General features: G+C 26.3%; 3 protein-coding genes across 3 annotated transcripts; 1 reads left to right on the top strand and 2 right to left on the bottom strand.

Annotated features, from left to right (window-relative positions):
- Positions 1–1,767: 1,767 nt before the first annotated feature.
- Positions 1,768–4,265, bottom strand: OCT59_027490 (uncharacterized protein; the record flags this gene model as incomplete). The annotated part of the gene is made up of 7 exons (XM_066137005.1): positions 1,768–1,799; positions 1,870–1,925; positions 2,015–2,054; positions 2,124–2,150; positions 2,218–2,471; positions 2,911–3,107; positions 3,198–4,265. 7 exons carry the CDS (start codon positions 4,263–4,265, stop codon positions 1,768–1,770), a joined length of 1,674 nt encoding a protein of 557 aa, XP_065993435.1.
- Positions 4,266–5,291: 1,026 nt separating this feature from the next.
- OCT59_027489 (uncharacterized protein) lies at positions 5,292–5,654 on the top strand (the record flags this gene model as incomplete). The annotated part of the gene is made up of 1 exon (XM_066137004.1): positions 5,292–5,654. One exon carries the CDS (start codon positions 5,292–5,294, stop codon positions 5,652–5,654), a length of 363 nt encoding a protein of 120 aa, XP_065993434.1.
- Positions 5,655–5,871: 217 nt separating this feature from the next.
- Positions 5,872–10,957, bottom strand: OCT59_027488 (uncharacterized protein; the record flags this gene model as incomplete). The annotated part of the gene is made up of 6 exons (XM_066137003.1): positions 5,872–5,903; positions 5,974–6,020; positions 6,116–6,155; positions 6,224–6,477; positions 6,917–7,113; positions 7,193–10,957. 6 exons carry the CDS (start codon positions 10,955–10,957, stop codon positions 5,872–5,874), a joined length of 4,335 nt encoding a protein of 1,444 aa, XP_065993433.1.
- Positions 10,958–12,298: the final 1,341 nt, after the last annotated feature.

Raw genomic sequence — 12,298 nt, 5'->3', positions numbered from 1 at the left:
ATATATTGTTTTGATCACGATATACTGTAATAGGTAACTTATCACTCACAAGTAGATTTTATAGATATCAAAAGTGATACATTCCTTAGATCAATTGATAACCAGCGTGATACAATAACTGTCGCAGCAGATGTCGAAGGACTTTCCCAGCGTAACCTGGAAAAAATGTCACGAAAAATCACGTGACATTTTTTTGTCACAACCGTCACACCCAGGGACGATGATTTTTTGCGGCGGTATAAAGTAAATTTTGTGTGTGGTAAAAGTAAATTTTGTGAAATTTTGTGATTTGGCCAGAATTATGCAAGGTTAGCCAACATTACGATTCGTAAATTCTGGCCAAATTTAGTGTCTGCCGGAATTATAATAATTTCAAATCCTAAATCAGGCCAAAAACTTGAAAATTATCAACATTTTTATAGCCAAATTTTGTGATTTTCTGTGAAATTCTGTGATCACAAAAAATCATCGTCCCTGGTCACACCCCACTGCGCTTCCATTTTCTATAAGTATCTGAGGGACTCAGTTTTTTTCGAGTAGGTAAAAACTTATTCGTCACACGTTATTCGTCACATGTGCGCCACACTTAATTTTAGTCAAGTTGCGTAATGCCGGCCATTTCGTGACATTTTTTTCAGGTTACGCTAGGGGAGGTTTTTAATTTATTGCATAAATAATGTAGATCAATCGATAACCAGCGTGATAGAATATGACCATTATGATGTTTGAACTTGCCAAAATATATAGAGAATAGCAAATATATACAAAAATATTATTGTAACGGGATTATAACCTCGTTGCTTCGTCGATGATAATTTCACCAAGCATAGAATTATAGAACCGCTAATACATATGAGCGGATTTGGGCTCACTGAATATTGGTCATTTTGGCCAAAATTAACGTTTTTTTGGCCGAAATGATCGATCAGATTCTAAAAAAATCTATCAAGGCAAAAATTACCTTTTTGACCTCCCCGTGTTGTTTTTTTGACACGCACATACTGTATTACATATAGGGAGGGTCAAAAAAGATAATTTTTACGTTAGCGAGTTACACTAGCGCGAGCCAAAGTTCTATTTTAAAATTGAATTGTATACCTAGTGATATAAATTTACTTTTGTAAAATTTCATTGATAAAAGTTTTTCTTAACTTACTAGATATGGTTTTTACAATTATAATCAAAATTTTAATAGTGCCCTAATGAGACAATGATGGAGTCGTTCATTAGAAAAAAATTTAAAATTTAAATTTAAAACTTAAATTTATAAATTTTATACTGCAGCAGTACATACGCATTTTTTATCTTCATTTTCTTTTCCTTCAATTTTATTGTTCATTTTTCTTGATCTTCATTTTTTTATTTTTCTTCACCCTTAATTCTTAGTAGTGTTTAGTTACCTTTTTTTCGTTCTTCAATTTTCATTTTAACTTTTAGAAATGATCCAATTAAAAATAGGTTTGTTTATACTTTTTATAAACATATAAAATTAGTACATATATTTTTTGTGCTTCAACAATATCTAATGACTGTTATTTATCTTTTTTTTTATGACTAAAAAAAATTGTAATTGTTTTGTAATACTTTTACAATTAATTTTCGGATTCTCGGTAATTTTTTCGGCAAATCTCGTGATAAATAAATTGAATAAAATTAGCCAATCGAAATATTTTAAAATCACGTGATAAAATAAGTAATAAACGTCCTTTATTTATTATAAAATGGATAAAACTATGAAACATATCAAATAAAATCTATAAATTATATTCAATTTCTATTAACTATTTTAATGCGCTTTCCTACAATAAATCAATGAATTAGCTGTTATTTAATATTATCCTTATGAATTAATAAAATCTTAATATTTACCTTGATCCGAAGTTTCAATTTGTAATACTTTAGTAATATTACGCTTTTTTGATTCACTAATAAAAATTGTATTTGATTAAGATAAAATAATGTTAAAATTAGAAAATACACTTAAAATTTTTACAGTATAATTTAATATCAATACCTTATGTCTATATCAAGATCTTGTTCCTTGGTATTATATTCTATAAGAATTTAATCCGATTTTAAAATTAACTATTCATAATATCATTTTATATAATTCAGTAACTTACCTCCACTGTCATCAATTAGTATATTATCTAAAAATAATAAAAATAATTATTAATTTCAAACATAAATCATTTTTTTGGAGCAAATAATACGTACCTTGTTTTATACTAAATGATCTAGTTGAAGATAAATTAGAAATCATGGAGCTTAGTGGTCTACTAGTATATATAGCACCAGGATGCGGTTTTTCACTGAATTCAGGACCGAGTTGTTTCAATTGTATTAATTCTAATCTTTTTTGTTCTGCCTGTTTGAATATTTCTACATATTTATTCTTGTGATACCAATTATTAAAACTTTCTGTAATTTCAGTAATTAAAGGTCTTCTTGAAGGATCAGAATCCCAGCATCTTTTCATTAAATTAGCAAAACATTCAGGAGTATCTTTTGTAATTTCAGGTTGTTTTCCGTCAATAATTTTATAAATCAAATCCACGTCATGATCAATATTAGCAAAAGGTTTACAACCTGTTGTTAATTCCCACATAATCATACCTATACTATAAATATCTGATTCCTTTGAAAATGCGCCACCCTTAAATATTTCTGGTGCAATATAGGGTATTACTCCATATACTTCATTATTTGATAAACTATAATTTGCAGGTAATGATAATCCTAAATCACAAATTAACCATGTTTGATGTGCTATCAATATATTGCCACTATGAAAATCCCGATGTATAAAATGGTTTTTATGAATTACATTTAGGCTGAAATAAATAAGTAATAATAATTAATATTATAAATTTAAACAATAATTAATAAATATATAATATAAATACTGACCCTTCTAAAATTTTCCATAAAGTATGTAGTTTTTTATTCCATGCAATATCACTAAAATTCTTATGCAAATGGTTATGTAGATTTCCACCACTTGCATACTTCATTACTAACATATAATCCTTTGTTTCAATATCTTGTGAAATACCATAAACTTCAATGATATATTCCAAACTATAACATTGGAAAAGTGATTTTACCTAAATATATATATATATTAATTATCAAAATTAATTAATAAATGTAATAAAACATATAAATATAATAAACCGATAGAAAAAATCAATTACCTCATTTAAAAAATATTTACTAATGTTATGTGAATTCAAAAATCTTTTTACAGCAACATCTTGACCTAACCAAGTCGCCTTATAGATAATACCAAATCCTCCTTCTGCAACATACTTAAAATTTGTAATTTGAGTATGTGGAATTTCATTTATTGATAGCTGGTCTGTTCTAGAATTAAGGAATATTTTCCTAACATAGTCATATACATTTAATATGTTTGAATTTTCATTAATAGTGTCCAAATAATTAGCAATCTTACAATTAAAACTATCAAATGCTACTGTATTCTGTATATAATATAAAACATCATTAATTTCTCTGTAAGTATCAATATCGTCTTTGGTATTAATATTGATAGATACTACTTCTATTCTTTTACATCTTTTACATTGAGATTGGTTTGTGATTCCAAATATGATATTTGTTGTCAAACAATAATTACATCCAATATAAATAATCTTGCAATTTGAACAAAATTTTTGACAATTAGATTTAAGCATTAGAAACTGATCACAAGCTATACATTGATTATAAGCATCCCACCAAGGTAAGTAAAGAATTGGAATAACTTCTTTAGTTAAAGTTGATTCTACCCATCCAGAAGAAATTTTATAACAATCTAAACACAGCTTAAATTCAATAATATTTACAGATATCTGCTTAATAATTATTTTGCCACATAATTTACAGTCTTTTTCATTTTCAATCAATTTTTGTTGTCTATAATTATCCTTATTATTTACTTCATGAAATCTATTATTTGTGACTATTTGCTTAAAGCATAAAATTTCAGAGCAATTACTACACCACTCATGGATATTTTGCATACAAAAATCTAAACTTCTTGGTTTATGTCTATTGTTACATTGATTATCTATTGTAGTTATATGTACATCTATATTGTTGCTAGCTGTACATTTAATATATAATTTCAGGCAATGCTTGCAATATTTTTGTTTAAATAAGAGTGTTGCAGAATAAGACCTTTTACAATAACAACATTCATTCTCATCATTATTAAAAGGAATAAACATAATTGGTATAATAGGGTTAGAAGAATCTTTCATATTTTCCAAATCTGTGATTTGAAAATATAAAATCAAATCTATTAATGGTTTTAAAGGAAGATAAAGTCTACTTATACGATCATATATTTCTAATGGATTGGAATAATTTCTACTTGTATAATTAGCTATTTGGTTATAATTATATGTATTTATTTATCATTGATAATTACCGATTGTTGCCTTTGCTGCTGACGATGTACTTTGCGACTAAAATATATTGCATGATTTTTTTATCTTCATTTCTGTTCTTTCAATTTTTATTATTCATTTTTCACTTTTTTTTTTTGACTTTCTTCACCTTTAATTCTTGGAGGTGTTTATGAGGGATGTGATTACCCCTTGTCAATTTTCACTTTAACTTTAGAAATGAAATAGGTTTGTTTCGCTTAACTATTATGGCAACTACAACCATTTTCACCAATGATGATTATTTGTCACTTTACCGACAAGTTCTAAATTTTTTATATTTAATAATAACTGTTTATAAATACTAGTAGTAAGTTCATTAAAATGTATTTATATCATGGAAATTTCGTAAGTGAACACTAATAAATAAAAAAACACTTAATATATGTAATATAATTATAATATAAAGACTCTTATTATCTCTTATTATTAAAATTAGTCACAAGATTTTTTTTCTTTTATTCTTTATGACTATGATATTAAGTTGATATTTAAAATAAAATTATGTGAAATGATTTTTGGTGAGCTCACTGTCAATAAGTTGATTGTCAGTGAAATAATTTTCGGTTAAATAAAATGGACCCTAATAAGGTTACTTGTCGTAATCATTATGATTATTGGATTTTGTATTATTATTATTTTTTTTTCTATTTTATTAACTTTATTAATATTATAACAATTATTATACAACAATTTGTTATAATTTAGACGTCATGCATTTCCTAATAAAATATCTATCTGCTAACTATCCTAAAATAAAATTATAACATAAAACAAAAAAACGAAATACCAAAACATACTAGCTATTTATGATTTAATTTAACTTTTAATCCAAAATCTATGCTAATACCTACGACCATGAAATACCTTACTAACAAACTTACCACCTCTTTGGTTTATTCTTTTTCTTTTACAACGACTTGCTCGACGTTAGCTATTTGTATTTCTTTGAACAAAACAGGTTTTGTCTGTCTTTATTTACATTACTACCGTCCAAGTCTACGGTGTCCTCGTCCAGTTAAATTTTCTCAAAAAATCCATACCGAGATCGATAATGTCCCTCACGTGATTACTGCGGCAGATATGGCTGATCCCTTCTCGGATAAATTTGTTGCCGCAATTTTGTCCCACAGCAAACCACCTACAGTCCAATTGGTCCTCGTAGAATCTTCTGTTACTTCTTTTGGATTCCATCCGTGCTAAATTTTTGCTGCGCCGAAAGAAAAACTCAATTTTTTTTAAATTTTTTAGAGTTTTCAGTAATTTTTTTAATAATTGATTGGAAAATTTCGTAATAAGTAGATTGAATAAATTAACTAATCAAAATATTTTAAAAAATTAAATGCCTTTATTTAATATCATAAAATGGATAAAACTATGAAATATATCAATAAATATACAAGTTATATTAATTTAAATATCAATTTTTATTAACAATTTTAATGCGCTTTCCTATAATAAATCAATATATTAGTTGATTATTCAATATTATCATATAACTTAATAAAGCCTTAATATTTACCTTGATCAATTTGCAATACTTTAGTAATATTACGTTTTTTTGATTCACTAATAAAAATTGCATTTGATTAAGACAATATAGTATTAAAATTAGAAAAATACACCCCTAAATTTCATACAACACAATTAAATATTATCAGTACCTTATGTCTATATCAAGGTGTTGTTCTTCAGTAATATATTCTAAAAGAATTAAACTGATTTAAAATTAATAATTCACATCATTTTACATAATCCAGTAATTTACCTACCTTGTTTTATACTAAATGATCTCATTGAAGATAAATTAGAAATCATATAGCTCAGTGGTCTACTTGTATATATAGCACCAGAATGAGTAGTTTCACTAAATTCAGGACCAAGTTGTCTTAATTGTATTAATTCTAATCTCTTTTTTTCTGCCTGTTTGAATATTTCTACATATTTATTCTTATGAAACCAATTACTAAAACTTTCGGTAATTTCAGTTATTGAAGGTCTTTTTGTAGAATCAGAATTCCAGCATCTTTTCATTAAATTAGAAAAACATTCAGGAGTATCTTTTGTAATTTCAGGTTGTTTTCCATCAATAATTTTATAAATAAGATTAACATCATGTTCAATATTAGCAAAAGGTTTACAACCTGTTGTTAATTCCCACATGATCATACCCATACTATAAATATCTGATTCTTTTGAAAATGTACCACCCTCAAGTATTTCTGGAGCAACATAAGGTATTACTCCATAAACTTCATTATTTGATAAACTATAATTTGCAGGTAATGATAATCCCAAATCACAAATCAACCATGTTTGATGTGCTAATAATATATTTCCACTATGAAAATCTCGATGTATAAAATGATTTCTGTGAATTACATTTAGTCTGAATAATTAAGAAATAATAAATTAATATTATAAATGCAACAATTATTAATAAGTATAATTATATAAATACTGACCCTTCTGAAATTTTCAATAAAATGTGTAGTTTTTTATTCCATGTAATATCATTAAAATTATTTTGCAAATGATTATGTAAATTTCCACCAATTGCATACTTCATTACTAACATATAATCTTTTGTTTTAATATCTTGCGAAATACCATAAACTTCAACAATATATTCTAAATTACAACATTGGAAAAGTGATTTTACCTAAATATATAGTGGTTATTAAAACTAAATAGATAAATGTATTAAATAATAGTTTGCACCAAAAGTAAAGATCAATTACCTCATTTATAAAATACTTACTAATATATTGCGAATTCAAAAATCTTTTTACAGCAACATCTTGACCTAACCAAGTCGCCTTATAAATAATACCAAATCCTCCTTTTGCAACATACTTAAAATTTTTAATTTGAGAATGTGGAATTTCATTTATTAATAGCTGGTTTGTTCTAGAACTAAGAAATATTTTTCTAATATATTCATGTAAATCGAATAAATTCATATTTTCATTAATAGTATCCATATAATTAGCAATCTTACAATTAAACTTGTAAAGTGCTACTGTATTTTGTATATAATATATAACATCATTAATGTCTCTGCAAGTGTCAATATTATCCTTAGTATTAATAGTGATAAAAGATATTTCTTCTATTCTTTTACATCTTTTACATTGAGATTGGTCTGTAATTCCAAATATGATATTTGTTGTCAAACAATAATTACATCCAATATAAATAATCTTGCAATTTGAACACAATTTTTGACAATTGGATTTAAATTCTAGAACATGATCACAAGTTATACATTGACCATAAGCATCCCACCAAGGTAAGTAAAGAATTGGAATAACTTCTTTAGTTAAAGTTGATTCTACCCATCCAGAAGAAATTTTATAACAATCTAAACACAACTTGAATTCAACAATATTTATTGATATCTGTTTGTAAATTATTTTGCCACATATTTTACAGTCTTTTCCATTTTCAATCAATTTTTGTTGTCTGTAATTATCAGTATTATTCACTCTATAAAATCTATTATTTGTGACTATTTGTCTAAAGCATAAAATTTCAGAGCAACTATTACACCACTCCCAAAGATTCTGTACGCAAAAATCTAAGCTTCTTGGTTTATGTCTATTTCTACATTGAGAATCTATTGTAATTATATGTACATCTAAATTGTTGTTAGCTGTACATTTAATATATAATGTCAAGCAATGCTTGCAATATTTTTGTTTAAATAAGAGTGTTGTAGAATAAGGCTTTTTACAATAATAACATTCATTCTCATCATTATTAAAAGGAATAAACATAATTGGTACAATAGAGCTAAAAGAATCTTCATTATCTTCCATAATTGCAATTTTGAAATACGAAATCAAATCTGTTAGTGGTTTTAAAGGAAGATAAAACCTACTTATAAGATCATATACTTCTAATGGATCAGAATTCATATCAATTGTATAATTGGCTATTTGGTTATATTTATATATATTGACTTTTGTAGAAATAACATTTTCTTCAATATTGGTAATATTATTGATAATAAATATCATTCTTTTACATTTTTTACACTGAGATTGACCCGTAATTCCAAATATAATATTTGTTGTCAAACAGAATCTACATCCAGTATAAATAATCTTACAATTTAAGCATAATTTTTGACAGTTAGATTTAAATTTTAGAAGTTGATCACAAGCTATACATTGATTATAAGCATCCCACCAAGGTAAGTAAAGGATTGGAATGATTTTTTTAGTCAAAGTTGATTCTACCCATCCAGAAGAAATTTTGTAACAATCTAAACATAATCTAAATTCAATCTTATTTATAGATATCTGTTTGTAAATCATTTTGTCACATAATTTACAATTTTTAATGTTTTCTATATACTCTTTGTTATAACAATTAATATATTCCAGTCTATTATTTGTAACTATTTGCTTAAAGAATAAAACTTTAGAACAGCTATTGCACCATTCCTGAATATTTTGTGTACAAAAATATAATCTTCTTAGTTCATGCTTTTTACATGCAGAATAGCCTGAACATATATATACATCCAAATTATTAATAATTGTATGCTTGATATATAAAAATAAACAATCCTTACAATAATTTTGTCCAAATAAAGGCGTTGTAGAATAAGGCCCTCTGCAATAGCAACATTCAATCTCATCATTATTAAAAGGAATAAACATAATTGGTATAGTAGGATTAAAAGAATTATCATTATCTTCTATAATTGTAATATTGAAATATGAAGTCAAATCTATTAATGATTGTAAAGGAAGATAATTCCTACCTATAAAATTATATATATTTAGTGGGTTAGAATTCTTGTTATTTGTATAATTAGCTATTTGATTATAATTATATGTACTGATTTTTGTGGAAACAACACTTTCTTCAATATTGGTAACATCAATGATAATAGATATCATTCTTTTGCATGTTTTACATTGAGATTGTTCCGTAATTCCAAATATGATATTTGTAGTCAAACAGTATCTACATCCAATATAAATAATCTTACAATTTAAGCACAATTTTTGGCAATTGGATTTAAATTCTAGAAATTGATCACAAGCTATACATTGATTATAAGCATCCCACCAAGGTAAGTAAAGAATTGGAATAAATTCTTTAGTTAAAGTTGATTCTACCCATCCAGAAGAAATTTTATAGCAGTCTGAACACAACTTAAATTCAATGTAATATAAACTTAGTATATCTGAAGATATCTGATTGAAAATTAATTTGCCACATAATTTACAATATTTTATATTTTCAATATTATCATAACTACTAATATAATTCCATTTATCATTGGTGACCATTTGTTTAAAGTATATAATTTCAGGGCAATTATCATACCACTCCTGTACTATATGACTTGTATTACTATACTGATAATCTATTGTAGCTATATGTATATCTAAATTGCTGCTAGCTGTACATTTAATATATAATATTAAGCAATGCTGGCAATATTTTTGCTTAAATAAATGTGTTATATAATAAGTCCTTTTGCAATAACAACATTCATTCTCATCATTATTAAAAGGAATAAACATAATTGGTAAAGAATCTTCTTTCAAATTTATGATTTGAGAATATAATGAAATCAAATCTATTAATGGTTTTAAAGAAAGATAACGCCTACTTATAAAATTATATACTTCTAATGGATTAGAATTCTTGTTAACTGTTGTATAATTGGCTATTTGATTATAATTATGTGTATGGATTTTTGTAAAAACACCGCTTTCTTCTACAAAATTGGTAATATCAACAATAATAGATATCATTCTTTTGCATTTTTTGCATTGAGATTGGTCTACAATTCCAAATATAATATTTGTTGTCAAACAGAATCTACATCCAATATAAATAATCTTACAATTTAAGCACAATTTTTGACAATTGGATTTGAATTCTAGAAATCGATTACAAGCTATACATTGATTATGAGCATCCCACCAAGGTAAATAAAGAATTGGAATAGATTTTTTAGTTGAAGTTGATTCTATCAATCCAGAAGAAATTTTAAAACAATCTGAACACAACTTAAATTCAATGCAATATAAATATATTTCAACAAATACCAACTGATTGTAAATTACTTTTCCACATAATTTACAATCTATTTTATTTTCAATAAACTTTTTTCTTTGCTCATTTACAAATCCAAACTTTTGATTTGTAACTATTTGTTTAAAGTATAAAATTTCAGAGCAACTATTGCACCATTCCTGAATTTTATTTGTGCAATAATCTAAGCTTCTTGGTTCATGTCTACTACAATTAAAATAACTTGTCCTTATGCATACATCCAAATTGTCATTAGCTGTATATTTAATATACAACATCAAGCAATGCTTGCAATATTTTTGATTAAATAGATATGTTGTAGAATAAGGCTTTTGACAATAGTAACATTTACTCTCATCATTATTAAAAGGAATAAACTGAATCAAGTTAGGGCTAGATTTTGAATCAAGAGAATTTCCAATATATATATTTGAAAGTTCCATGTGGTTATATTTAAGAAGTAGAAGAAATTTAAAAAGCTAAGTTCAATTATAACGATATTTATATTTATTTGGCATTATACTATGATCTTCCACTTAAACCTGATTTGTGTATTAAATTTATTATAGAACTTTTTTTTTTCGATTTAAGTTCTAGAATTCCACATTATGTCACCAGGCAGATCAGGCAAATCAATTAACCGAAAGTCCGATGATCTGCAACAGACTCTACCGTTTCCAGTAAATGCCATCATTGATTAAAGTGTGCCGGGTTTTGCCGACAGCTCGCGCCTGGATTAGGAAGGTGCAGCTTATTTTATATGGCATGTGGCGCATGTTTAGGCGCATAAACATGGCGCACCTGTCGCATTCAGGCGTTACCTGCTGTTGCATACTTGCGCCTAGGTGTGACAGGTGCACCGGTAACTATGGCAAGCCGAGTTGGACTAAACTATCAGGCATTTGGCGGGTGAAAAATCAAGCGTGGATTGACAAAATGTTACACCGTGCCTGACATTTTCCTGTTCATGCTTGATTTTCATCTATCACGTGCTTGATATTTTTATCTGTTCATGCTTGTGTGGGTGCTTGATGTTTTTATCTGTACGTGCTTGATGGTTTTATCTGATCATGCTTGCTTGATGTATTTCCGTCCGTCTGTGCTTGATGTTTTTGTCTAACTGTGTTTCATTTAATCCAACTATACTCGATAATTTTATCTTTGTCAAAAATTAGTTTCTTTGTCTGATATTTTGTCGATCACATGTTTTTTAAGTTTAAAATTTTACATGAATGATTTTTTTTTATTGCTTTTTTTTTAATATAGGCAAAGGCTTTTTTTTGATAGAATATTTTTGGGAATTTTTTTTAATAAAAAGATTTTTTTTTGATAAAAAATTTCGTTAGACATCATTTCTGATTTTTTTGATGGATATTTTCATCAAAAATCTTATTTATTAGAAGTTTCATTGGAGGATTTTTTTTTAATAAGATTTTTTTTTGGCATATTAGGACATATATATAGGGGTCAGGTGATGAAAAAATTTTTTACTATGAGCTGTACGCATTTTTTCAGGGCCGGAATTATGATAACGTTAGCCAGTTACTATAATAGGGAATACAATTCTGACCGGCATTATCAAAAATTATCTAAAAAAGGAAAGATTTTCATGATTTTTTTAGCAAACTCAAACATGACCTTTTATGTATATTTCTGGGTCCTCATATACTTAATTTGAGGAGAGATTTTTTTTTTTTGATAGAGAATTCATTGAGGATCTTTTTTTTGTAGAAAATAAATTCTTTGGAGAATTTTTTTAATAGGAAATATTTTTTTGATAAAAA

This window comes from Rhizophagus irregularis, chromosome 7 (assembly GCF_026210795.1).
Source record: "Rhizophagus irregularis chromosome 7, complete sequence".
NCBI classification, from domain to species: domain Eukaryota; kingdom Fungi; phylum Glomeromycota; class Glomeromycetes; order Glomerales; family Glomeraceae; genus Rhizophagus; species Rhizophagus irregularis.
The sequence above is the reverse complement of the archived record's forward strand: the minus strand, read 5'-3'. Positions and strand labels throughout refer to the sequence as shown.